Genomic DNA, 27993 nt, shown 5'->3' on the forward strand with positions numbered 1-27993 from the left:
ATTAATTCTTCCATAAGCTAAAATTAGCTTATGAATAAGTTAAAAATCCTTTTTTTCCCTAGAGATATTTTGGGATACGACATCCTAGTTACATGTTTCAACTAGTTGTGAAATTTTTTTTATAATTGAATAATTTATTATCATAATTGATTATATGAAATGAGTTTTATGCTCAAACATATTAAGTAAAAAATAGTTTCGAGATAATTTATTTCATCTAATTGTTCAAAAAAAATCTTTTATATATTATGAATTTTTTTCAAGGAACTATGATGATTCTCAAATGATTGATCTTTTTATCAAGAGTTAACTGATTAACAAAAAGTAAATGCCCCGTTATACAATTTATAATAGAAACTACCTAGCATTAGTTTGATTTATCTTGTTTTAAAGAAATAATCATTTATTTTATTATTACTTTAGAAGAAGAAAAATTAAAAACAAGCAATTAAGCCAAATGGTACTCTCGTTTTTGCTCTTCTGCATTCTCAACTTCCTGGACGATCCAAACCAGAAGATTTAAAAAATAAAATAAACACCTCAACGATATGCGAGTGAAAGTGGATTAGTGATTAATTGATTCGGTAAAATATACTGACTACAATTGGTACATACAAAACACGAATTCCTCCACCTGACCTACATTTAAAATCTAATTTGCTATAGCTACATCTTGTCAATTTGGCATTGATTAATCTAGTCATAGAAACGCCATGACCCACCACACCAGTTATGTAACTAACTGGAAAACAAAAACAAAAATCAAATGTGCAATGAATGCTTGCTTAGCAGCACCTACACCAGTCTCCTCATTTGAAGGGCTTCTATGGCGATGGGTTCCCATTTGCAACACCATCACTATTATCAACCATGGTAACATCTTCCACGTTGTTATATCCAGTTACATTATCAACAGTTGTAGCTTCCTTGATTTTATGTGGCATGTCGTCCTCTGTTTGTTCAGGCATATCAGTGTCCATAGTCTGCTGCCCACTTTGCATCCCATCTGTATTTTCTGATGGTTCTAAATGACTCAAATAAGGCCCATTTTGATCAAATTGATGTCTCAACTTTTCCTGAAATTTTAAAACAAATAAATCAACTGATTTTCTTTTCTTTTTCTTTTGTAAAATAGAGCCAAGAAATAACAGAATTTATGAAAATTAGAGAAGTGAAAGTGTGAAACGGCAGTGATGGATAGAAACCCTGATAGGACAAAGTAAAGAACAAGCAGACAAGAACAAAATGCAAAAAATGTACTGGTTCAAGAAAAACTACTAAAAGAAGCTAGATAAACCATATTATAAGACGTTAGAAATACCTGATACAGTCTGTCTATGATACTACCCATCTCCTCAATGCCACTGACAAGATGTACATGATGTCCAGGTCCAGGATCTTCAAAATTTCGTTCAGTATATGATGTAATCTCATTCACATTAAGGGCAAGGTGGTCAGGTCTTTCAAGAAGCAGCTGAAATGTAGGTTGCAGCTCATAGCATTGTTCAAAAAGGGAACGACGGCAAAAAACATATAAACCAAGCCGAGCACGTGACATTGCAACAACCAATCTTCTTACATCACGTAGGTGACCAACAAATCGAGTACGCACAATAGATAGCAATATAAAATCATTTTGCTGACCTTGAAACTTATCCACTGTAGTAACCTGAGAGCAATCATTTACAGTAAACAAAGATAACTTAATTGAGAATCACAACTTTAAAAAATGAAGAAGTCTCTTTACTCTACTGTCCAAAACATCATACAAGAAAAAAAAAATGGTGTCAGTAAAAGTAGTGGTAGTGATGTGTAAATTATAGTCAACTCCCTTGAAAGACACTTAAACTACACTGCCCTCCCCTCTAATTTTAAAAATTACCCTCTACTCCCATGAGAAGAATATGAACGAGCTAAACTTAGGCCCATTTTAGTGTAAGCAAGCTTATTGGATGTAATTTTCTCTCTACAGTATCCAGCATCATCTGTAATCAGTTCTGAACCCTACTATCAACTTGGGAAGTTCAGAAGATGAAATGAAGATTATAGGTAAAAAAAAAAAAGGTTCCAAAGCTGATAACAGTCATGTCTAAAACTTCATTACATCTAGAATCCAAAACTCAATAATAAGGCGTTAAAATTAGTAGTTGGTGACATTGAAAGTTATAGAAAAAGGAAATGCCCATCTATAAATGTTTGCAACTAGTAAAAGATTCATTTATATTAAACTGGACAATACTAATAAAAAAATATTAAAATGGACAAAAGTATAGCACATTTCATCTCTTAGAGGTAAATATCTATCAAGAGAGGGAAGTATACTATACCCTAATATGAAGAATAATTAAAAAGTCATCTTCAGAAATCAAGAACCCCAAATTGACACCATCTTCATCAAAGAAACCATTTTGAAATTTAATCTATAATTAAAAGTAACAATAAGAAGCATACCTTGCTTGGAGGACCAATGAAATCGTATGGAACGCATCTCCTATTTACAACATCACGGATGAGAAGTTTCTGACCATTGTATGTAGTCAAAATTGATATCTTATTTGCAGGATACCCTAAAAGACGCATGTATATATAGACACTGACAACATATTCGGCTTCTCCCTCATTTTGGTAAAACCAAGGAGATGGAGTTGTCTCCCCCTTACCAAGGTAATCTGGAACATCCACTAACTGATAATCATAAGCAAATCCAGCATTTGCCCTATTGAATACGACTTCCTCCTTTACAGAAGGAAGGTCTCCCAAATCTCTGTATCTCCAATTGTAAAGTTTAGCTATACTTGGCCTGGCTCTTCCCTGAGCATTTAGCTCAATGTAAGGAATGCCCAATCGGACAAACCTTGTAAATAGACTTTGATCCATGTGGCTGTACTTCTGAAAAGCCATATTCTTCACAACAGGAGGCAACTGGTGATGATCACCAATCAGAATGCAGCGTTTAAGCCGTGCATGACCGTCCTCCTGCCGCTGGAGTAACATTGGAATGAAAGTCTCAATTTCTAAAATTTGGGCACTTTCTTCCATTAGCAAGTTGTCATACTTGAAACCTAACTGGAGGAAATCTTTCCTCTTTAGAGCTGCATGGGTGCAAGTCATTGCCACAATCTTAGCCTGCTTGGTCATTAAGTAGTTAGCCCTATCAGCTGTTGACTTAAGTAATTCGAATGCCCGACACTCTTCAAGTTCTTGAAACATGTTCTTAAGATGACGAAAGCACCCCGTAGCAGCCTGCATGTCTTTCTCAAAAGACTCACCTGTAAATACAGGATGTGGTGTATCATAGAAGAACTCTTTGAAGGGAAAACGATCTCGAACAAATGTTGACTTCTCTTTATTCTCAGCACAAGCAGCAAGAAACTGCTCCCAGCGTGAATAAACATGAAGCAACCAAAAGTATCCCGCAGTTTCACAAGTGTAACCCACATCCTCGGGCAATTGAAGAGATCTTGCTAGCCTCTCCACTTCACTGAGCAATTCTAACCGTCTAACAAGCATTGCATTAACACGACCTTGCCGGCTAAAATCAAGATCAGTTGCTAGCTCTTGTTCTCCTTGACCAAGTCGAAGAAGATAACGTGCAGGAACATCTCTCTAAAACAAAAAGGATTAAAATGAAACAAATGATAAGCTTCTGTATAGAAAGCAAGAATTTATCAACAAATTGTTACTAAACTCAGAGTTAGAACCCTCAATAGAATAGCATAAGATTATTCCCAATGAAAAAACTACGGCAAATACTGCGCTTATCTTCCAAAAACAAAAAATTTAATTGAAAACAAACATTAATGTGTAGGGCATTATGTAAACCACTCAACTCAGAGAAAGACAGAATGATTTGCATGTGCAAGTGCAACATTTTGGTATTTACTTAATTTTGGTTAATTACAAACTTTCTAATACAAAATGTAGAAGATAATCAAGATATTACATGCAGGATATCATGAAGATCATTAGTAGTGCAAAACTTCAACAGTAAACCAAAACAATACTATGCACATTTGATTGGCAATTGTTTGGTGCATGTGATTGAAAGGAAAAGCTAGAACTTTTACCAGTCAAGTGTTGCCTCTAGACTCTAGAGTTTATTTGGGATCAACTAGTTCATTTAGCTTCTTGGAAGTGTTTGAGGGGCATCTACAGAGAGATTGGCATGTTGTGTTACATGTTTCAAGTTCTTAGATTTATGCCTTTTTCAATTCATTCTTGACTTAGTTTTTGAGCATCTAATCCTTTTGCATTTGTATCTATCCTTAATAAATTCTTGGTTTATAACTAAAAAAAGGCTTTTAACTGACTTTTGCACAACATATAATGTCTTAGACCCCTAATTATTGCAAATGCCTAGGCTTAATTAATTGACTAATCTAACTCTAAAACATATATAAATGACTATGACTCTTGAATCGAAGTATCTAATACTCTTAAATCATACTAAAACTCATCATTGACACATAAGAACGGTTTCTTTATTCTCCATGAATTAATTACCAAAAATCATACTACATACAAATAACAAAGCTTATAAATGGTGACCCAATGCATACGGCTCCCACCAAGAGAAGCCTAGAGAGCTTGTCCGCAGCCTTACCCTCGCAAGCAGAGAGGTTGTTTCCAAGATTTGAACCAATGAGCTCCAGGCCACAAGGCAGCAAACTTACCCTTGTGCTAAGGCTTGCCCTCTTACAAAGAGGTGCAATACAAGAGCTTCCCATTCCCCATAATAAACACTTAGAAATCATTGCACACCATGTACTAGGACATTAACTACTAAAAATAATCAAAACTTCAAAATCACAAAGCAACATGTAAGAATATAGGAAAAATAAAAGACCCTACCTGCATTATCTTCTCAAACAGGTCATTCAAAGCCTGATTTGAATGAGTAATTATTAAGGTTCTCTGAGAAGGACAATTATGGTAAAGAACATTTAGAATTTGTACAGCTGTATCAGTCTTTCCTGTACCAGGTGGCCCCACAACCATAGTTAGACCAGGCTGAATGCCAGAGATGATTGCTTCAACCTGCTTGATAGGAACATTTCACACTATTATTAATATTAATCAAATATCAGATGGGGAATATAATAAGAGGATAAAGAACATGTGGGGAAGTATATATGGGGGATTTTGATCACCTGCAGTTGAACTGCAGCTAGAAAGAAAGGAAGAACAGGAAGGCCACACAATTCTTTAAAATGTGTGAACCAAGTGCTCTTTTCCTTGCTCTCCACAACAGCACCTACTGACAGGAAGTACAAACAGAAAGCCAATGTGGCCAAAATAAACTCTCCAATTTCTTTGCATATCAGCAATGGAAATTGCTTAAAACAACCATCAGCAAAACATCAACAAGGAAAGGTAAACACAATCCTATTCTTTAAAAAATTTAAGTGTAACATGAAACACTAGAAAATATCAGCCTTTCTCTACAACCAAATTCATGAAAAAACTGCATAGATTCTGCATTGTCATAATATCATGGACTCCTTATTCTGGTAAAAAAAATTTAAGTTATCATGGCTCACTGATCATCCATTTCATATTACCGACAAGGCGACAATACAAAAGGGAAATAGGACATGACTTGTGATGCTAACTACACTACATACTTAATGCGTACTGGATCAAGAAACACAAGCATTGTATTTTTGCATTCCAGATGCATCCATTTAGCCATATGAATCAATTGGATTTTGGTAAAATACTCAGATACAACTATTGTGAGGAAAGCAGGGGGGCAGAGAAAGATTAAAAGAAAAGTCATTATCCATGAAAAGCGACAGTATATGATTGAGATAAAGAGCTGAGTGCACCTGTGTGGGTGTGAATCTAACTAAATTTTGTTTGGGCTGATCTTGAGGATAGGGGCCAGGATCTGGAGGAGTATATGTCTCAATAACTAGTGCTTCTTTCTGATAATTTGCATCAACCACATTGATATCATTTGTTGCACCGGAAGTAGACATTGCATGCCCAGTAAGAGTACCATTGTTAGGTTTGAGTGTTCGGGGAAGCTTGATCTTAAAAGGAGGCCTTGGATTCAAATTTTCTGAGCCATCAGAATTAACAAAAGACACCTGAAGAATACAGTGAGAGGAAAGTTGCATCAATACCTTGATTTCATACAATAATTCATAATGGAAGACATCAATCACAACCATGAAACAATAACTTCTATGAATTTGAAAATGAAATACTAACCTCATAATCCACAAAACTTTCTTTTAAGTGATCAGCATCAACAAAAGTATCTTTGAAATCTACTGTCTCCAATACATCAGGCATATTAGTCCACTGTGCAGCTGAAGGATCCCCATAACCAAGAAAAATGTTTTCCAACCACTTGGGAACAATACAGTATTCATTCATTAAATCCCTTATTGATTCTAAGATGGCTTTAAAATTGTTTTCTTTTGGCTTCCTCCTCATCAACACATTAAATGTACCATAAACATCTTCTGCCCCTTTTTCAGCAATGTTACTTACATCCATGTGGTATTGTGCTGTATCCAAAGCCACAGTTACTGTTCTCAGTTCCCCCTTTGGTGGCTTCCACTCATCACGCTTAATCTTTCCAGAAAAATCATTCATAAGGTTTCCTTCCTCATCTCGAATCTCAATAACTTCACAACCTCGAACAAATTGTAGGCCAAGCTTCTGAGGAACACTAGCTTTGTCTTCTTCTTCGGCACTAAGAGGCTCAAATAATGGGCGAATAGATAGTAAAAACAATACATCATGCTCTTTGAGTGCATCCCATTCTGATCTAATATGTGCTCTATAACTGGAAACACTATAAGTAACTTCTGCAGTCACGGATGATGGTTTGACTTCTCCAATGTTAGGTTGTTTAACTTCAGTGATTTTGAATTCTTTGATTGGCACACCCATTCTTGACCAACCACGAAAAGCAGTTCCTCCATCATTATTAATATATGCAAGAAGATGTGGAACAGCTTCCTGAATGTCCTCACGTATCTCATATGTTGACTCAAGTCTAAAAAGATTAAAATTTCGAAGAAGATAATCATGAAGTGTTAAGAACTGTAAGTTCAGCTTGGGCAATGCTAAACAACCTTCTCCAGAGTAATTTATGCTGGGTACAACACTTTCATCCCACATAATCTGCTCATTTGGATAAAGAGGAAGAGCATTAATAGCTTCTTTTTGAGATTGTTGCTTCTCAAAATAGGACAGCATTACTTCAATAAGAAAATCAACCCTCTCTGACCAGGGATCTTCCTTAGAGACCAGTTTAAGCTGCATAATGAAACAACGTCAAACACAGAAGTATGTGGAATGTGGTATTAAAAATCAACACATGGCTCATTCTTGCAAGCATTACTATACTATTTTTGAAATTAATCAACACAACTAGTACATAGAACTATGTAAACACATCCTGTAAAACTCACAAAAGTCACCCCGCTACCAAATTGTAAATATAACAAAAGATCACTTCCCCTTATAGTGTCAAAATCCTAAGCAAAGGAAGCCTCAATGCAATTATGCATTAAAAAGGGAGGGTTAAGCAAGCTCTTAAAATGAGGAGGAACTCAATTACTTGTATCTGTATTAAGTATACAACTGACAACTAATTGAAAATGTGTTTGTGTGTGTTAGGATTTATCTTCAGAACTTGATGCATTACCAATTTCAGAAAAGATACAAGAAATTGATAGAAAATAAAAAAGAGAAAGAGATATAAAGAAAAGAAAAAAAGAAGGGAACTTCAAATGAAATTACTATAATCATTAGCTAATAACTATAGTGATAAAGATATAGCAACAATCAATTCTAACTCTCAACATTCACACGTGGTACAGGAAATAAGTGAAGATCCAAAAGCAAGATTTATAAAAAAAACAGAAGAGTCAAAAGTTAACTCTTTTAATCACATACCTTACAGCAAACAAAATTTCTCAACTCCTCCGGAGAAAGAACAGACAATTTCTTGGTCAAATTAGCACGCTTGTGAATCGAACCAATGTTAGTCAAAGCAAGTTCCCGCAGCTACAACCAAAAAAATTAATATATAAAATCTTGTACTAACAAACATGAAATTAGGGAAAGGTAGGATGAAGAACAACATGATATTACAAGTAATACACAGCAGAGTAGGATTTTAGTAGATTGTCTTTTTTAAAATTATATTATACCTTTTCCATCTTTTTAAATGCAAGTAGTTGGAATGACTGCATTCGGCTGTAATGAGATTCAAGAACCTCGTGATCTGTTAACTGTGTTCCAGTATGATCATTAATCTCAAACCCTTCATAGAATTGCAGTAAATCAACCAGCTGGGCAAAAAGTTTCCCCTTTTCATGCCTATAGAGTGCACTTAAATGGCATTTGGCAACTACAGCTACATCAGCCACAAGAGGCCTCAAATACCTACAAATCAGAATCAGAGTTGATGGATATATTAGAAAAACAAAAAATATTTATTCTAGATTACACAAAAAAAAATATATATGATATTGTCTAAAAGTACTCCATCTTCCTACATGTATTTAAGAATTGAATCCATTTTCAGTTCAACTATAATTGCTAGAAAGAATCAAAAATTGCCAATTTAAAATATGGAAGCAACTTGGTCATCATTCATAACACTTGCAAAATAAAAAATATACATAAAACTGGAAACATACAATACATAGTATTAAACAAAATAACTGAACCCTTAAATGAGAGAGACTGCAGATAATCAAAACGGAATACCTCCTTGTTGGCAATTGACTCAAGAGGTCAATTAGAAATTCCATAAACCTCTCACAGTACAGGACACAGGCATCATTAAGTAGCCCCAAACCAGTAGCATCAATAAGTTCATTGTCCTCACCAGATAATTGTTTCTGGGGAAATACCTGTGAATCCAGTATCTAAAAAGAAAAGAAAGACAACAATAACAAAAGAAATTCAGCTAACTGCATTAAAGTAAAAATGTTTTGTTGTAGTGGAAAACATTATAGTTTGTATTTAAGATTCAAACTTCTTAACAAATTACGACCTCCATAAATTCTTCTATGAGGTTTCTCACGAACATCACTTCAACTTTAGTTAAGGGATCTAAATGTGATCCACCCCCTTTCACAGGTTCTTTCTTTATCATCCTTTTCCATTTCTTGACCAAGCCAGGATTAAGACAAAGCTCCATCTACATAGGTGAAGACCAATGCAAAAACTAATATTTAACATTAATCATAAAAATTAGGAATAAGAGCAACAAAGGTCATATTTCATCACCTCAAAAATTGATCTTTTCATTCAATCTTACCTGAAAACGACCATAAGACAAACTGTACCAAGATTTCAAATTTGCCAGTCTCAAGATTGTCCTGCTAACAACCTCATCTTCCAAACTCTGTAATGCAAAGTATTAGCTTAGCTACATTAACAATGATCTAAGGGCCTATTTGGTTCACTAGAATTATTACAGTTAGAATGGGAAAGGAGAAAGTATGGAATAGAATAAAATAAAATGGCCATTCCTAGTGGCTCTCTTGTTTTTTTTTTTTAATCCACAAAAATATTATTATATATTTGCGGATTAAAAAATAATATTATTTAGCATACCTAACAAGAGATCTAGTACTCTCTTGTTAGGTATGCTAAATAATAGAATGACAATTCCATTTCATTTCTATGTTAGACTGCCTTATCAATTCTCTAAGTAGCACCAACTGACAATCATTAACCTGAAGCCAAATTCCAAACGAGCATATTTAAGATGGGATGATGGGTTGCTACAGTACATGTTCAGAGACAGGAATTGATGACTTTAGTAATTGAAAATTATTTTCTTCCTTTTGGTATTTTCTTTAATGATGATAATGTTTGCCTAAATTAAAAATCGGAAACAACACACTCATATTGTCTCAAGTTTTAGGAACTCTAGCAAAACAACAATTATTTGTACACAAAATTTGTTGAAAACATAATGACTATGTAAAGCAGTAGTAACTCAACAATAATGTAAACCTCTTCTCCAATGATAGGATAAACTTACACACCAATCAAGTAAACACGCGTGTTTAAATTAAAGCCAACATATATCATGCATAACTTAAGTAAAAGACAAAGTGCAGTGGCAGCATACCTGAAAGGCATTTATCATAAAAACTAGGTAATTCGTCTTCTCTGCTATACTTAGTTCTCGTCCCTACAGTACAATTAGAGCACAAGATTTAGCAAAATATCACAATCTACATAGGATTCTGATTCTTCCGTCGGAGTTCAATGGAGCAACATTTTAAAAAACGTCCACAACCGCAATTTCAGCAGTAACATTAAGGTTTTTTGAACTATCTGCAACCACAATTGCAGCCGAAATTGTCTGCAATGTGAATGATTGTAATTTAAAACCTCAACTCAACTCAACAATAAAGTGACAAAGAGGCGCAGAAGCAAAGAAAGGAGAAGAGGAGAGAGATAGAGACCTCCTTTAAGCGAAGAACCCTCTCGAGAAAGACTTTGAAAGCGTCTTTCCTCTCATGGAAACAAGTCCAAGCGGCAACATTCTCTCGGAACTGCAAGGCACACAAGACACGAGTGAAATTCACATAAAACGAAAGGAATAATGAACATTATTAGAAGAGAGAAGAGAATAGAGACCTTCTCGTTGACCATGATGATGATGGACATAACATGCTCGAAGGTGGCAGCGAGAGGGTCGAAATGAGGCCACAGGTAATTCTCCAGATACTGGCTAACCTCCAGAATCATGACACGTTGCAAGGGAACGGGTTTGGAACCCTCTTTCACTAACAATTCGGTTTCGTAGATCTTGCGAACTAGCTCAGGGTCGAAGTCCTTCTTCGGCCTAGCCGCATCGCCGCTTTTCAACCAGTTCGCCTCCGCAATCTTCGTCAGCCGGTCGCGCTGAATCTCCGACAGAGTGATGCTGCTTGGAAAGCCGCCGCCGCCGCCTGCCTTTGGAACTTCCGCTTTCGACTCCGATGGCGGCGCCGCCACGGGGTACTCTGCCACGCGGTGGCGCCGGAAATCGTATAACCCCGTGCCGTAAACCTTCGTCATCGGGAAAGTTGTGAAATTAGGGTTTTGGTTCTATCGTTTTAAACCCATACACTTCACACTTCAAATATGCTTTTCTTTTCTCTTGTCTATTAAGATGTATAGTACAGTATATGGTAGTGATTAGTGAGTGGTGTTGGAAATCCACCGCTACAAGATTATAAGAAACAAATTAAAGGCCGAAATTAAAATAAAAAAAAAAAAAACATAAAGAGCTAAAACCAAAAGAAGATAAAAAAAAAGTTATTTAAGTCTTTAAATAATTACCCTCAATGTGGCTATTGTGAGATGGATGTTCTATTTGTGCTTATAATCATCCTTTTGGTTGTGACATGAAGAAGTTAAGGAGTGACCTCATAATCTCATACCACTTATTCTGTTCACTTTGCTTGATACTTGACGATGTCTCTCCTTCACCTTGTCCAGAGGCCCTTCTTTATCTTTCAGCCTTCTTCACTCAGCCAAACCTTCCAAGCGTGTTTATGACATGGGTTTGTTGCTTTCTTTCCCTACCACGTTACAGGTTTAAATTAACTAAATTCTATCAATGGGCAAAGTTTTTGTTTTTAACTTCATCAGTGTTTCCAGTCAAAAAACTTCATCAGTGTTAGCCTAAAATGAGTAAACCTGATCTTAAACATATAATTTAATCCTTAATTCCTTAATACGTAAAGCGGATTTTCAATTTAGTCCTTATATAAAAAATAAAAATAAAAACTTTTTAAATTGATCCCTACTCCTCCACGTTGAAATGAAACAACTGAAGAAATTAAGAAGATTCATTAAGGTTTCCAAATCCATGTCCCTTGACGAATGCAAACAATTAATATAGCCCCATTTTCCAGGGATTAAACCCTTTCCAGCAATAAGTAATAGTAGTTAGTTTTGAGCACACGGGTCATGTTGTTAAACGTATTCCCATTACAAAAATTTTAAACAGGCTTAAACATTAATTTGAAAACTTTTTGTTAGATGTCTGCAACAAACTAGAAGTGATTATGCATCTCAGCTGAAAGTAAGACAATGTAATGGTTCTACTAAAGTGTGTTGTGTTTGCCATAAATTTGTTTTTCATGGTAACTGGGATAGTTTCTCTTGGTTTTATAGCAGTGGTTGCATTTTCTTTTTCTTTGTTGTGTCAGAGACAAAACGCTTGGTTGGCATTTGAAGATGTGACCATCATAAGAGAAAAAGGCTGCGGTAAAAGAACTAAATTACTAAATTACAGATCACTAAGATTTCATGTCCTTGCAGATACTGCTTTGAATTACTAAATTGCCTGACACATTAACAGATCAAATGCACCAAATCATATAAAAAAAGAAAAGAAAAGGAAAAGGAAGTTTATATGTATGAATTTGTAATGATAGGTTTCTAGATATCTTGGTCGTGATCTGAGGGGGGAGAAGGATCGAGACGTGCAGCATCCTTAGCCCACTGGATGAGTTTCTGAACTTGAGCCTCTGGGTCTTCTTCAGCATAATCAAATTGGGCGTTGGAATTGGATGCTGTGACTACAGAAGATGATGATTTGGCTTTTAGGGCATCGAATCTGGCAGAGAGATCATCTTGAGGTTGAGATTTGGTTTTCATTTTGAGGGCCTGGAATCGACGCTCCAGATCCAGATCCAGATCCAGATCATGATCATGATCCGGAGAAGGACGGGCTGCTATGTGGGCTTGGGTGAGATTTAAGAGGATTTGGTCTTGCGCCGCTCGCAACATTTCTTCCACTTCATCCTCTATCTTCTCCTTCTCCGTCTTCCTCTTGCTGCTTCCCTTCATCCTCTCTCTCTCTACTTCCTCCCCTCACCATCCCAATATATCTATTTTCCAAAACAAGATGCTCAAAAAGTATAAAATTAATCCTTTTTTTTTATTTTATGTATAAAAATAAAAAATCAAAATATTAAATTAATTGTACTTTTATTATCGTAATTTATATATTAATATAGTTTCATGTATGTTATTCAATTTTTAAGAAGTATGCTTTACTTTTTAATTTATATATTAAAAGATTTTATGTAGATATTAACATCACTCATATAATTATATAACTAACTAGTGTGATGACATAAACGGGCGGATTATTATTGTACTAATTGAATGACGTACATGAAACTATATTAGTATCCAAATATATAAAATAAGATGAATTTTAAAATTTTCCAAATATAAGATAAATTGTTAATCTGTCTAATGAGTTTTTAAATACCTTATTCCCCAATCTATACCACCATTTTTTTAATTTCACTAAGCAAACCATGACTCATTTGTTAACTTAACAATTTACTATCTCTTAAATCTTAAACATACTTGTCTCTCAAGTGTACTTTTGATAATAATGTGAGCTAGCAATACATCAAATTTTTTGCATCATTACATATACCTCTTGGAAGTACACATGTTTTGTCATTATCATATTAAATGTCTCCATCCCTTTATCAACAAACAATACATTTTATGAAAAAAAGTTGTTTTCACTAAGGCAATTGTAGGCAAAACTTGTTCTCCTTTTTAAAACAAATTCAAATACTTGGTAAGCTTGGTAGTCATATATACATATTATTCCCTTCCATCACACGCTTAGCCCAACCAACTTTTTTCATCGTAAAATTGATATTCCCTCTTTAATTTAATGCATAAATTTGCTTGAGATTGAATAACCAAGAATCTGGAAAGGGGGTTGAATAGATTGTTTTAAAAAAAATTACCTAATCATTGTTTAGATTTAATTCAAACATACTCTTTTTGTAATCAAGATTTTCTAAAAAAACTTTGTTAAAAAAGATTATCAAACAATGAATACAAAAACATATGAAAAATAGTGTTTATGGCCCTTTCACATCAATTTCATTACCAATATTGATTCACAAAACTAAGGGTTAAAGAAAGAGAGAAGTACACAGAGTTTATATTGATTCAGTTCTCAAGAGAACCTACATCCAGTTGTTTTAAATTCCTTAGAACTTCTATTATTAGAGAACCAAGTATAAAACTATGCACATGTAATTCCCTAAAATTCTACCTCTACCTTGAACCATACAAGAGAAAAAATAAGAGTTGAAATCCTATCAACTCATAAAACCCTTGGTAACCCTAACTAAGATTAAGAAAGTATAAAGAAATCATAATTGAATTGAATACAACTTTATACGTAGATCACAATAACTTCGAGCTTTTCCATAGATGATCAACTCATGACAAAGAATAAATGACTCTTGATCAACTTGAATCTTTTGAATAAATATAGTAATTCCTTTAGATGACTCTCAAAAAATGTTTTCTAAAAGATAACATCATATCAAGAGTCACTAATGAGAAAAAACAAGTAAGGGTATTTATAATCTTAATAGTCAAAATAGATTAATCAATTATCAAATATGATAATCAATTAATTCATTAAAATCTTTCTTTGTTTTGCATTTTCAAAAACGTAGTAATTAGTTACAAAATGTGGTAATCGATTATCTTGTTTCACGGAGAGCTTCTCAAGCTTTTGAGGTTTTGGAATAATTGATTATCAAATGTGGTATTCGATTATTTCGTCACACAAAGAGCTTCTAAAGTTTTCAGACACAATCTAATTGATTACTAAATGTGGTAACTGATTATCTTAAGCCACAAAGTCTTCCTTCTTCTAAAATTGACTTTATAATTGATTACTAAAATTGGTAATCAATTAATTCTATGTCTTTTGCCAAATTTCAAATGGGAGTTATGTTGCTTGTTCTAACACTTTGTAATTGATCACATAATCTTGTAATTGATTACACTGTGTTGAATTCATTGCTTCTAAAAAACTTTGAGATCAATCCATTTATCCATCATGTTTGATTCACACTAAGCATGAATAAAGAAAAATTAAGACTTGATCTACCATTCATGCCTAGATCAAAATCATTCAATACAAATGCCACATCTTTTAAAACATGTTTGACATTGTAAAATCGTAAAACCAAGATCATGAGACTAATCTTCAAGTCTTTAATATTCGATAACAATAAAAGAATCGCATGTAAGCTTCTTTTGTCTCACCCTAAATGATATGATTGCGAATGTGAGTGAAAATATATTTTAATTCTCATCTTGCACAACAATTGTCAATAAAGTTCCACATTATTTTTTCTTTAAAAATGTCTCATCAATTTGGACAATCATCTTGAAATAAGAAAAATCTTCAATGCGAGGTTTAAACAATCATAACACACAATGAAGAATCAAACCAAAATGACTCTTCCACACTATTCACAATATTTGCAAATATTTTGTATTTAACAATTATATCTAATACAAAATGTTGGTAATTTTTGTCCATCTTATAAAGCAATATGATTGCTAACAATCTCTAAATGAGTGTCGTTTGTTTTGTTTTCTTGTCTTTTTTGTATATTACCATATAACCAACACAAGTTTGCATCTTTGTAATTTTGGTTTTTATTAGGATGACAAAATTTGTATTTACTAACCGAATAACACATTCTCGAATTGTAAATGAGTCTAACTTATTACAATCTTGAGAAATTAGTAAAGTTATACAAGTGTGATACCATTATTTTTGACTAAAATAATTTTAGTCTTCCTATTTTTGTCAATCCAGTCATATTTTAAAATAAAGATATTTAATTCTTCTATTTTTTAAAAATGAGTTATTTTGGATCGGCATCCAACAAAAATATTGACCGTTAACTTTACTAAAATTGACTACCATATAGTCCATAATTAATGACTTAATATCCCTTTATTACTTAAATATGATGAAGTGAGTTGGATTTTTAAATGTCTTTAGCTCAGGTAAATGTTGACCATCATGTGACTCATCATAATCAAACAAAATAATCCAAAAAAATAAATAAAAGATCAAGTTGATGTTTATCAATAATTAAAGACAATTTAAAATTATGACTAACTTTATTATACATAATTATCATAAATGCACATTAAATTCTAATTGACGAATTTAAACACAACTTTATTTTTTATGTCCAAGAACTTTTATGATTAATTTATCTGTTAAATGAATGAGGTTTTAAGTAAGAAACAATCTATCATGTCAATTTATGTAAGTAACAAGAAATTATATAAATATTTTAAAAATATTTATAATCAACTAAATAGATTTTAATCATTTTTAAAAATCATAATTCTTAGAATTCATCATTCTCAAAAAATTCTTGAGAAAAATTTTGCTTTTTGGATATAAAAAAATTCTCCTTTTCAAAACACAGCCTAAAACTATAAACAAAATAAAATATGGCATTCAAAAACCTTAATAAAATCAGAATTGTTTTTTTTTTCTAAAACATTTTCTCTATAAACATTTTTCCCCTTTAATTTTGATCCCAAATCAATCAACATTGAATTCAAGGGGGGCGATTAACGGATATTAAACTCATATCTCCCCGGATGGAAACAAAGTACAACAAGAATGAGAATTTAGGCAAAGATTATAAAAAAAAATAAAAAATAAAATAATGAATAATTATTTATATATATGTAGTTGAGTTGAGTTTGGAAGGCGCAGTTGTAGAAGGGTGAGCGAAGATGTTTCCTCAGGAAAATCATAGTAACGGCTATCAGCAGGGGCCGGGGGTGGGTTACAGTCACAGAGAGCGAGTCCGTCGTGGCACTCGCAGGTCACGTGCCTCCACTTCCTCCGTTAGGGTTTACGACCAGCACCAACCGCAACATCGACCTCCTTGCACTGATTTCGACGTCGCCTATTTCCATTCCTACGCTCACCTTGGCATCCACCAAGAGATGATCAAGGTAACTTACCTTCCTTCTTTTCTTTTTTCCTTTACTCAATTTTCAATCTCATTTTACCATTAATTAATTAATACTCTCTGCCCTGCAGGATCGTGTGCGTACTGAAACATACAGGGATGCAATCATGCAGCATCAGAGTTCCATTGCAGGCAAAGTAATTTTTCCACCACGCATATAATTTCATCTGTTCACTTTGGCATGCAATTTAATATTTTTTACTGGAGTTTCTGCAAATGCAAATGCAAATGCTCACTTCGATTTGTTGATGGAAGAGAAATAACACCTTTTTTTTTTTTGGATCCCTGTAGCTGATAGGAGTTATAGAACCCTAATCCTAATATGGTACGTACATGAATGCAAAACCTTGGTCAAAACTAGACTTCAGCCTCTATATAAATGGCTATAGAAAGATTAAGGGACAGAACTCTGTGGTTCAACAAAATTGTGTTTGGAGTACTTAATACTTTGTCTTTAAACCCAACTTGACCAATCTTAATAAATGGACACTCTCTCAAACTGATCCCAACCCATGTTTCCTTCTTTGTGCTCATGTGCCTCTAATGCCCTGCTGCCCTAGTCTTTTTCATCCTAAAGTACTCTTTTTGATGAATGGGAGGTTAATTCCTATCCACACACTCAATTAACCTTATTTTCACATTTCATTAATAATAGGTGTTTTTTTTATATTTAAAATTAAGATCTACTTATCATAACTGTTAAATGTGATTTTTCTGTATTTTATTTGGGAATTCTTGAAATACAATAAATCAATAATCATTAAAATTGCAAAAATATGATACCTCTATTTTATACTTAATTGTTATTACAACTCTTGGCCTAAAGAGAGGACTTTTTTCAACTGAAGTAGGTCAGTCGGTGGCTGACTGAATCCATGTGGAGGGCTTCTTGTTGGGGGTTGTGTTATTGTACAGTCAACAAATTAATGATACTTGTGTAACATATACATATACCGTATCTTGGATACAGATCTAACCATTGATATCTCATGCATAATTTGCTTGTTTTGTTAATTTCTTTTGGATTGATGTTTCTCAAGGATTTTCCAGTTTTTCCTTCCCCTTAATCATCTGCCTTCAGGTTGTGGTTGATGTTGGATGCGGTACGGGAATCCTTTCTATATTTTGTGCTCAGGCTGGTGCAAAACGGGTATGCTCTTTCAAAATAACATTCATATATCATTTTAATTAATAGGGAAGATTGCTGTTATATGTTTTCAATACTAAAACATATATATATTTTTTAAAATAAATGCAAAACTGTTCTATTTCCTGTGATCCCTTTTCTCAGTTTCTGACTCACATGCAATGTTATGTTGTTAGATTTTTATTGAGTTTAATGCTTATGGACTGACAGGGTAAAATAATTTTACAATGTCATCCAATCACAAATTACCGTTTGAATTACTTTAAGATAATTATTTTAAAAATCAACAAACTTATCATACATGGTGGGTTGTGATTGGATGATTGTGTTAAAATTTTTTCACTGTCAATGCGTAACCCTTTTTCTCTATTTTTCTTTAATAAAAGAAAATTATTAGTTTGAAAATTCTTCTTTGTCATGATTAAGATTAGACATGGCATATTCTGCGTTTATTTCATTATTTGTCTAAGTCTGCAGTTGTTCAAATCATGATTTAACTGAAATTTTTGGCATCCTTTTCATATTACATAATCTGGAGGTGCTGGATGCATCATGAGTGGGTTGCTTTAGGCCCTGCATTTCTCCATTTGTTTTTTTTCTCAACTTCTTCTGTTCTATATTTTTAAACCGTGGAAGGTCTTAGGTACTTATTCTCTTGGGGATTAATAATGTATATTGCTGTATTCTTTGAGCCTATGCTTTTTTTTTCTCTCTTCAAAATTAGGTTTTTAATTTACTTGTTCCAAACTTTAATTTTTTTCCATCATTATAGCATTTGACATGTATGATGTTGTGGAATATTTGTCTTGCCAGGTGTATGCTATTGATGCCAGTGACATTGCCCTGCAGGTAATTGTCACAGATCCTATTTTTCATTTGTATAAGCTTCATTTAGTTTTGGTGTAAGTTTGTGACTAAAAAACACTTAATTTTCTATTTATACCAATTGGAATAACTATTACAGAAATGCTGCCTTCCTTCTGGAACTTTTAGATATGTCTATGGCATTACAAGCCCAGTATTTCTTTTTTTCAAAAGCACACAACTTAGGGCCCTAATCAGCACATCAAACATAATAAGATTGGATAGGAGAAGGGTTGCTGAGTAGAAATAGAATAAGTTAAGCTATCTATGGGATTGGCTTCCATGCTAGATTGAGCTCTATATGGCTTTGTATAATCCAATGGATTGTGTAATATTATCTTATCCAGTGTTTGTTGAAGATATAACATGAATGCAATATTTGGGCTATTGTATCATTTGTATGAATAAAATTCATGCCACAGCATCAGTGGCTCATACTGTATATGTAATCTACAATAGCCATGCAACAATATTGTGAATCATAATTATGACTTACAGTAGTATGAAGAGTACTCATTGACAATAGATCAAATAGCAATCCAATGCTTAACTTCAATTGATCCCCGTTCTCTCATGTCAATCATTTTTCCTGAGATTGTGAAATTAATAGTTCATTCTGTCTTGTACAATTTAGTGGTTGCTCTTGTTCTGTTTAATTTCATCTTTTCTTTTTGTGGGATTTAGAGAGCAAAGAGTTATGTAGTTGTTCTATAAGTTTAAAGGTTGAGGTTATGAATTTTGAATTGTGAATAAGTTGGTTAAGTAGCACTTTTTTTTACCTTGACTACTTGGTTTTAACCAGCTATTTTTTTTTGCAAGCAGGCAAATGAAGTTGTGAAAGCAAATAACTTGTCTGATGTCATTGTTGTATTGCATGGGCGAGTTGAGGTAGACTCCTTTGACCAATATATGCTTTTCATTTTTCATAGATGCTATACTTTATACTATAGTTACTTAGTGCATGGTAATCTTCAGTATGTGTATGGGTGCATGTTACGTAGCATATCATATGTCGGGAGTATATTTGATTTTGGTATATTATTTAAATTTGTAATATGTTTTATAATATTAATTAGTATCTATTAATATAATTTTTTGATTTTTTAAAATTTACAATATCTAGGCACAAACATATATAATTACTTTAAATTAATTTTTCTTATATTTTAATAACTTTAATCATTATTTTAGGTTAATACATTTTGGGCTTTTTCCCTTAACAAGGTGTTGATCCTCTTTCCGAAACTAATTTTACTATTTAAATATTTTTAACTTTTTCCCTTCCAAACCCCAGCCCTGGCCTCTTCCTACTGCAGAAGCATCTTTCAATTTTTCCTCGCTGTCTCTTTCATTGTTTTCTGCCAGTTCGCGTCATGCTCTTTGAATCCCCTTCTATTGTCTTCTTCCATAAGCATTTTTTCCTCTTCCCCTCTTCCAAATTCTATTATGTTCAAAAAACCCTTTGATGTGAAGTGTTCAAGGAAGAAGGGCTTCAAATGCTATCTATGTCTCTACTTGAAGTTTGAATTTTGTGTGAAATCTCACACTTTCACCACTCCTTCCATTGCTCTCTATCAAACATATATATACGGTACAAAAGGGAGGGAGACAGCTGTTTACACTGACACAATACAGCTGTCCCCTCAATAAAGCTGAACTACAACAACTACAATATACAAAACTACACAAACTTTTTAACACTCCCCCTCAAGCTGGAGCATACAAATCATATGCACCAAGCTTGGAACATATAGACTGAATAAACTTATGTGGTAAAGGTCTTCAAACAAAATTTGAAAATTTAATAAGAGAAAAAGGGAAATTGGACTCTTGACACTTAAATTAAACGTAAGTCTAATCCAACAGATAATGTTTGTGAGTGTGAAACTCTTCAAAAGAGTTGTATCAAAAGATTGAGGCCCTATTTATTTGAGTCACGAGAGCCACTTCTCTATGTATATTTTCACCACCCCAGTTTGTGATTTGCTTAGGTTTTTATCTTCTTTTTATCACCATCCCACTCCAAAAGTATGACGTGGTGATTACATATATAGCCATTGTGAGTTACTTAGCCTTTTTCTTTTCATCATATTTTATCACCATCCCATAGGAAATGTAATATGTGGGGTTTACATGGCCTTGGGTTCTCCTACCACATTGGCTATTATTGGCTGGCTTTTTTGGTGTGGTCCTCCAAGGTTGTATTAGATAAATCCACCTCTCTCACTGTAGTCTGTTCTCTTTCTCTCTAACAAAATATCATATTTTTTTTAGGTTTAATATATATTACTTTTAGGCATTTAGCAGATTCTGCTTTGAAATTTTTATAGTTTTTCCTTTTTCAACTTTATGTTCGTTACTAAGAACAAGTTGTATAGTTTAATATTCACCTCAGGTTATGCTTTTTGTGCAGGATGTTGAAATTGATGAAGAGGTGGATGTTATAATTTCAGAATGGATGGGCTATATGCTTCTATATGAGGTGCTTATTAGGATTTTTCTGATTGTTCGATTAATGTATATTTTTTAATATTGAAAGCTAAAATAAAATTTCATGAGATCATCAGAGCAAAACCATAAATTAGCTTTCAAGGTGACTGATAGTTTGATAACTTAAATAAATCGAAATTAGGAAAAAAAAAAAACAAACTAATTCTATATCACTGCTTTTGAAAAGATAAATTTGGCTATGACTCATTTGATTTGACACAAACACACTCACAGAAAAACATTGTTGGAGTGCAACAATAGTGGACATGTAATCAACTGGACTGTGATAGTTGACATATTAGAGCATCTCTAATGCGGGTGCTTAAATGAGTTGCTTAGAGTTAAACAACATTACTTAACAAATTTTTCCATTGTAGCTGATGACTTGCTATTTATACAGCTAGGAGAATATTCTTTTCATTATTTCAGGATCTCCTGTATATTCTTTCCTTTTTGATCTCTTGCCAATTAAGAGGAGAATATCTCTCAATTCTCTCCTATTTTTAGCTCTAGAATAGTGTACAACTATTGACCTGAATGGACTATACATTTGACTGCTTCACTGATTTTCCAGTAGCTGGTTCAGTACGTTTTTTTAAACTTTGGAAGTTTTCATTTGATTTCAAATTAGTGGTTAGACTTGTCAAAGAAAAAGTCAAGGCATAATATCTCCATGGTTACCATCTAATATCCATGGAGATGTAAAAACAATGCTTGTAATTTATTGATATACTGTCTTTCTTTCATTCTTTTCCTTTTTATTTTATGGTTGGGGTTGGGGAAGGATGACTGCTTCAGTTCCAACACAAGTCTGCTCCTGTTTAAATGATACTTAGACATCAGCATGAACTTCAATTTCCCAGCTTCTAACAGTAAATCCACTTATGATTTGTATTGGTTTGAAAATTTTTCTTTTCTTGTAGAGCATGCTTGGAAGTGTTATTAATGCTAGAGATCGTTGGCTCAAACCTGGTGGTCTTATTCTTCCTTCAAGTGCAACGGTATGTCTTATTTATTTTTGCTTAAATATTGATATATAATTGTTTATACTATAGGGAATACTCCTAAAAGGTTATTTTGTCTTGTAGAAGCCCGGCCTATTATGGCTTCAAAATTGGATTTATGATTCCTTATGCATGGATCCTAGAATTGCTTGAATGTGTTTGAGGGTTCAATAATTACTCGATTTAGTTTATCTTTAATAATGATTTGACCTTTTGGTGTCTTATAAAAAATGCTAATCCTTGGTGTACTTTTCTCCAGTTGTACATGGCTCCTGTCACACATACGGACAGATACAGTGACAGTGTTGACTTCTGGCGCAATGTTTATGGAATTGACAGTGAGTTCTCTACTTGGTAACTTAGATGACATACCAGATGTTATGAAGATTGTTGGAAACTGTTTATATTCTTAGGAATTAATGCCTAGGATAGTGGAATAGCCAGATTCATGTAATAGTGTTTATTAGTACTTTGGGGAGTTACATTTCGTATTATTGCTCATTAATGTAAATCAATCTGAAATGATTATAAACAAGAGATACTGCTGAGTGCTTCTAAGATCTCGAACAATGTAATCAAAATATTCTAATATTCAACACAGATTCACAAATCTATGGTGTACTTGCGCAAACTTAAAATGGAGGCTAAAACTTTATTTGCTTATTTTTCCGTGTGAATAGAATGAACATTGTTAGATATTGGAGATATTTTTAATTATGGTAATTATATCCTTAATTATGTTAATTAGGAAATTCTAGGATTTACATAATTATAGTAATTAGGAAATTATTTTCTCTGAAATTATTACCCACTAGGTTAAATTACTCCGCGGGTCCCTGAACTTTTACCAAATTTTTATAGCAACACCCCCTGAGCTTTTATCAAATTACACATAACCCCACCCTTTTTGATTTTCCTACACTAACCCCCTTTTTAAGTTTGACAACATTACACTAACACCCCCCTTATATGTTTGAAAGCGTTACACTGACACCCCCACATCACCATCACCCCTACAAGGGAGGTGAATGTAATGGTTAAAAAAGCTAGGAGTGCTTGTGTAATTACATGAAACCTCAAGGGGTGTTGCTGTAATTTGCTCTTTTTTTTAATTAGGTCCTGCTAGGTTCAACAAAGACCTAGTTAAAAAATAAATAAAAGTTCAGGGACCTACTTGAGAAAAAAAATAGTCAAGGACCTATTTTAAAATGACAAATAAATCAGAGACCTAATTAAAAAATTACCAACCCCTGCAGCCTAGTGTTCTCACCTCTGCAAGTCAGTATTCTCACTTTTGCAAGTTCTAAACTCAGGACCAGTTTAGAACCTACAGGGTGAGAATACTGGCCTGCAGAGATTCACAGTTTTTTAATTAGGTCCCTGAACTATGTCATTTTTAAATAGGTCCTTGAACTTTTTTTTTGTTTCTATTAGGTCTGGCAGGGATGTAATTAAAAACAAATACAAGTTTCAGGGACCCAATTGAAGCAAAATAATGGTTCAGGGACGTAATTAAAATTTGGTAAAAGTTCAGGGACTGGCCGAGTAATTAAACCCACTACATAATACACTTTGCTGGGTACACTGACTGATAGAATCAACTGATAATTTGGGGAAATTTAGGGATTTAGCACAGGACTAAGAGAGAACGAGAATTTAATTATGGTATTCTTCTCCAGATCAGTATGACCCAAGAGGAAAAGGTGACGTACAACTCAGGGAAATTTGAGAGTGCCAAGAACTCTCCCAGTAAAGACTACAGCCTCCCTCCTAACTCTGGCCAAACTCCTATTTATCTACCCCCAGTTACAAAGATAGTTATAACAGCTTTATGAGTTAGTTACAATCGTACCTTCCCCCTATACACCTTCATAATGAGGGGTCTCGTATCACTGAAACATGGATTGAATGAAGTCTCTTGCTTTCTCTTCTCAACAAATATAATATAATCTGTTTCTAGAAATTAATACTACACTTTAAACAATTTTGTCAATGCATAAAACAATTGAGATCCCATCCTGGCTACCAAACAGGTCATAATATTACTAGGCTAGAAGAGTCTGGAAATATCCTATTTCCTTTTATCTATTGCTTTTCTTGTCAGATTTTTAATACTGTTTTCTGTTGCAGTGTCTGCCATGGTATCACTTGCTAAACAATGTGCATTTGAAGAACCTTCCGTGGAGACAATAACTGGTGAAAATGTTTTGACATGGCCACATGTGGTGAGTCTGCTAGTGTTATAGTTGCTTTTTACTTTTTTATTTGTTACGGTAAGATGCTGAATCACATGCTTTTCTAGGTTATAATATGATTATTTTTTCTGCTTGAGTTGTAGTCTGAAGAAAGGTTTGGTAAACTTTTCCTACACCATGAGTATGAGAAGATGATAATGACAGTTTGTATATTTCACAATTCAGTGGGAAGCTTGGTTTGTATGTTTCTTTTTCTTTCATTTTTAGATTAGATTAGGACATCATTTATCCTATTCTTACAATATCCCAACAATACAGTTTTGGCTCAAGAATTCAAAACTATTGAAAGTAAAAATTGTAGGAAGTTGAGTAGCAGTATTCAGTCTTGGAGGAATATCAGACATGCATGTGTCTGGAACTAGTATGACAACCAATTTGAAGTTTTTAAAATTGTCTGTGCTTTCCTATTGCTGTCTTTGGTGTTGTGGTCTAGAATCTTTGTCACCCTAGGTGCACCTTTGTATCTCTTGTTTTTTTGTCTAATTTTTTGGTTATAACAATTTGAAATTCAGAGGACTGGTTGAAATGGACTGTAGCCAAACTGATATTGAAATCTAAACGAATGTAATCAAATCAACATGCATAAGTAGCGATCTTTCTCGTATTGCCAAATGGACTGAAAAAAAATCATTCAATGAATCAAAAGGCTTGAGGAGGACCACAGGCAATGCCTCAAGGAAATTGGTGTTTGCAGTATTTTGGTGCAAATGTTTGAAGAGAAATTTCTGAATTTTCAAGCATAATTCCTTTAACTGGTTTGCACTATTAGACAATACAGTATTTTTTTCATCTTTATAATATGTGGGTGGAGTTTTGCTTAGCTTTCCACTCTATCTTTTTCTTAAGCTTTTGTTATCCTTTACTTTTTTAGGAAAAGAAAGTTCAAGGGAGGGAAAGTTTCCCCCTTTCAAAGCTGGGCATGCCATATGCTTCAGTGATGGCTCACAGTAGTACTTGTTGATGTCCTTCCCATAAAGGACAACTAGCAGGAAGAGAACCGAAGATCTTTTGGTCAAAGAAGTTTGACCCTACTAGTTGAGCCAACCCTCGGGGATTTTAGTTTTTATTATCTTATTTATTGAGAGGATGCATTATTCAATGCCTTTGTACTTTTTTTTACTGATTTACTATTATTAAAGGGAGAAGAAAAATTATCTGATTAAACATTATTGGTTAGCCTCAGTTAGTAATGTTTCTAACTTGACATCATTTATTTGATTATTGTAGAATCTTTGGATTACAATATGCACTATTTGATCGAAATGTCTTGTAGTCTTCGTTGTAATTTGTAAATACTTTTGTAAAATAACATGTCAGTTTGTGCCTGTATATATGACGCATGTTTGTTTCTTTAATTCAAACTTTCCTTTTAGTAAGTATGTAGTATCATTTCTGAAAAAATTGTTCATTCACTATTACAGGTAAAATATATTGATAGTTATTCTGTTACCGTCCAAGAGTTAGAATCTGTAACAGCCAAGTTTAAGTTCAATTCCATGATGCGAGGTACCCTCCTTTTATTTTTTCTTCCTTTTCACTGGTGTATTGACCTCTTAATCTTTACCTTGCTGCTAATGTTCGAGCCTCAGGCAGTCATCATAATGTTTGCTCGTTTGTTTTGACAGTGCTCTGTTCTTATCCAATTTACTGACAAATTATTGTTTAATGAGGATCTTGTATTATCACAGCATTAATTGAAATCTGTTTCTTGTTTTCTCCAGCACCATTACATGGTTTTGCATTTTGGTTTGACGTTGAATTTAATGGGCATGCAATATCATCTACCAATTATCAATCAACTACTTCATTTGTTGACAATCATCAGATGAATGGTAGTCAGAGAAAAAGGCGAACAAACCCAAATGAAGCACTGGTCTTGTCCACTGCGCCTGAGGACCCTCCAACACATTGGCAGCAGGTGCAGTATTTATTTTTTCAATTTTCAGTTTAAATATATGGTTCTAGTTTATTTGTTCACTATGAACTGGGGGTGGACCTTGAACAATGTTCCCATCTATTCCCGTTAGAGATGTAAACACAAGACCCAAAGCTTAAGCTTTTGGAATATAGTTAGTTAGGTTTTTATTATTATGCTTATTTTGACTGCTGGAATATTATGTTCAAAATTACATTTCTTTTATTATTTTGGTGTCTTGATCTTATTGATGTATTTTGCAGACGTTGATATACTTTTATGACCCTATAGAGCTGGAACAAGATCAACTAATTGAAGGTTCAGTGACATTGTCACAAAGCAAAGAAAATGCTCGATTTATGAATATTCACCTTGAATATACGTGAGTCAGAACAATTTCTTTCACCAAAATATGCCTTTAGGGTAATTTTTAATGGATTTCTGACTTTGTTCCCTGCCATTGCAGTTCAGGTGGTCGATCGTATGTGAAAGAGTCTGTTATGAGATGATGATCTTTTCATGCATTTTGGCAGTGTCTTTTGATCGTATGTGAAAGAGTCTGTTATGAGATGATGATCTTTTCATGCATTTTGGCAGTGTCTTATGCATTAACACTTGCACAACATCCTCGAACTGCAGCTTATATCTTTTCTGACTTCGTTTCTCCTAGAGAACTGAGGTAGCAGTTTGGTTCTTGAAAATCACTAATCTCTGCTTGCTAGATTAGAATGGAGCAACTGACGAACTTGTTAGCATAGAGTTAGGTAAATCACATGAAATTTTGTTGTAATTTATTTGATACCAAATACATCATTGAGGCGGATTATTTATGTTATAATTTGTCCTTTCTAAAGCCTTTATTGTGGGGCCGACTCGTTTCAATTTTTTCTTGGAGTCTTACTGTAACATAGAGCTGTTTTGAACCATATATTCTTGTCGATTTTATTTTATGTTCGTTAAAAATTGGTAGCATCCACCATTTTCCTATATATTGCGTGTGTATTGATAGATTTCAGTGTATCATTGTTGAGCATCGCTCCTTAGATTAAGTTGTAAAATAAAAGAAGTATAAAACTTAAAGTATATATTTTACAGTATAAATTATAAAATAATTTCATTATATATATATATATAATATCATATTATACAAAATATTAACTATTAAATAAAAGTTTTATCACCTACCAAAAAAATTAATGAAAGTTTTGTTATTAATACACTATTAAAAAATTATACTTTTTAAGAGAATATAGATGTTATACTTTAAAATGTGACTCAAACCCATCCTAAAAATAAGATGATTCTATTTTTATCCAATCCTGACCAAATCAACCTAGAGCCGAATCAAGTAGGATCATGCTCACTATTACCTATAAGGTCAAATAATTAATTTAACTATTAATTCTAGTCACATCGTTACATGTTAGTCACATCACGCCTTAATGATGTTAATAAAGATGTAATCCTATATGCTAATTTTTAA

The 27993-nt window shown here is 33.5% G+C and overlaps 3 protein-coding genes across 4 annotated transcripts; 1 reads left to right on the plus strand and 2 right to left on the minus strand.

Moving 5' to 3' along the window:
• Window positions 1–549: 549 nt before the first annotated feature.
• Window positions 550–12102, minus strand: LOC114425388 (RNA helicase aquarius-like). The gene is made up of 15 exons (XM_028392306.1): window positions 11317–12102; window positions 10630–11199; window positions 10455–10544; window positions 10115–10177; window positions 9293–9379; window positions 9026–9172; window positions 8737–8897; window positions 8175–8409; window positions 7918–8028; window positions 6217–7275; window positions 5829–6092; window positions 4852–5037; window positions 2452–3606; window positions 1322–1669; window positions 550–1076 (listed from the first exon to the last, which is right to left on the minus strand). Exons 2-15 carry the CDS (start codon window positions 11050–11052, stop codon window positions 825–827), a joined length of 4581 nt encoding a protein of 1526 aa, XP_028248107.1. The 5' UTR covers window positions 11053–11199; window positions 11317–12102; the 3' UTR covers window positions 550–824.
• Window positions 12103–12231: 129 nt separating this feature from the next.
• Window positions 12232–12932, minus strand: LOC114425392. The gene has a single exon (XM_028392310.1). The coding sequence runs from the start codon at window positions 12832–12834 to the stop codon at window positions 12424–12426; it is 411 nt and encodes a 136-aa protein (XP_028248111.1). The 5' UTR covers window positions 12835–12932; the 3' UTR covers window positions 12232–12423.
• A 3620-nt stretch (window positions 12933–16552) lies between these two features.
• LOC114425391 (probable protein arginine N-methyltransferase 6) lies at window positions 16553–27473 on the plus strand. 2 transcript variants are annotated; one of them, XM_028392309.1, is made up of 14 exons: window positions 16553–16818; window positions 16907–16972; window positions 17917–17985; window positions 18796–18831; window positions 19669–19734; window positions 21260–21328; window positions 22260–22337; window positions 22600–22678; window positions 24471–24565; window positions 26017–26101; window positions 26317–26513; window positions 26774–26892; window positions 26977–27029; window positions 27124–27473. In XM_028392309.1, exons 1-13 carry the CDS (start codon window positions 16594–16596, stop codon window positions 27017–27019), a joined length of 1227 nt encoding a protein of 408 aa, XP_028248110.1. In that variant the 5' UTR covers window positions 16553–16593; the 3' UTR covers window positions 27020–27029; window positions 27124–27473. The 2 variants fall into 2 exon arrangements, with proteins under 2 accessions (XP_028248110.1, XP_028248109.1); XM_028392308.1 differs by having other exon boundaries at window positions 26977–27473.
• The last annotated feature ends 520 nt before the right edge of the window (window positions 27474–27993 follow it).

This window comes from Glycine soja, chromosome 9 (genome assembly GCF_004193775.1).
Source record: "Glycine soja cultivar W05 chromosome 9, ASM419377v2, whole genome shotgun sequence".
Classification (NCBI taxonomy): Eukaryota; Viridiplantae; Streptophyta; class Magnoliopsida; order Fabales; family Fabaceae; genus Glycine; species Glycine soja.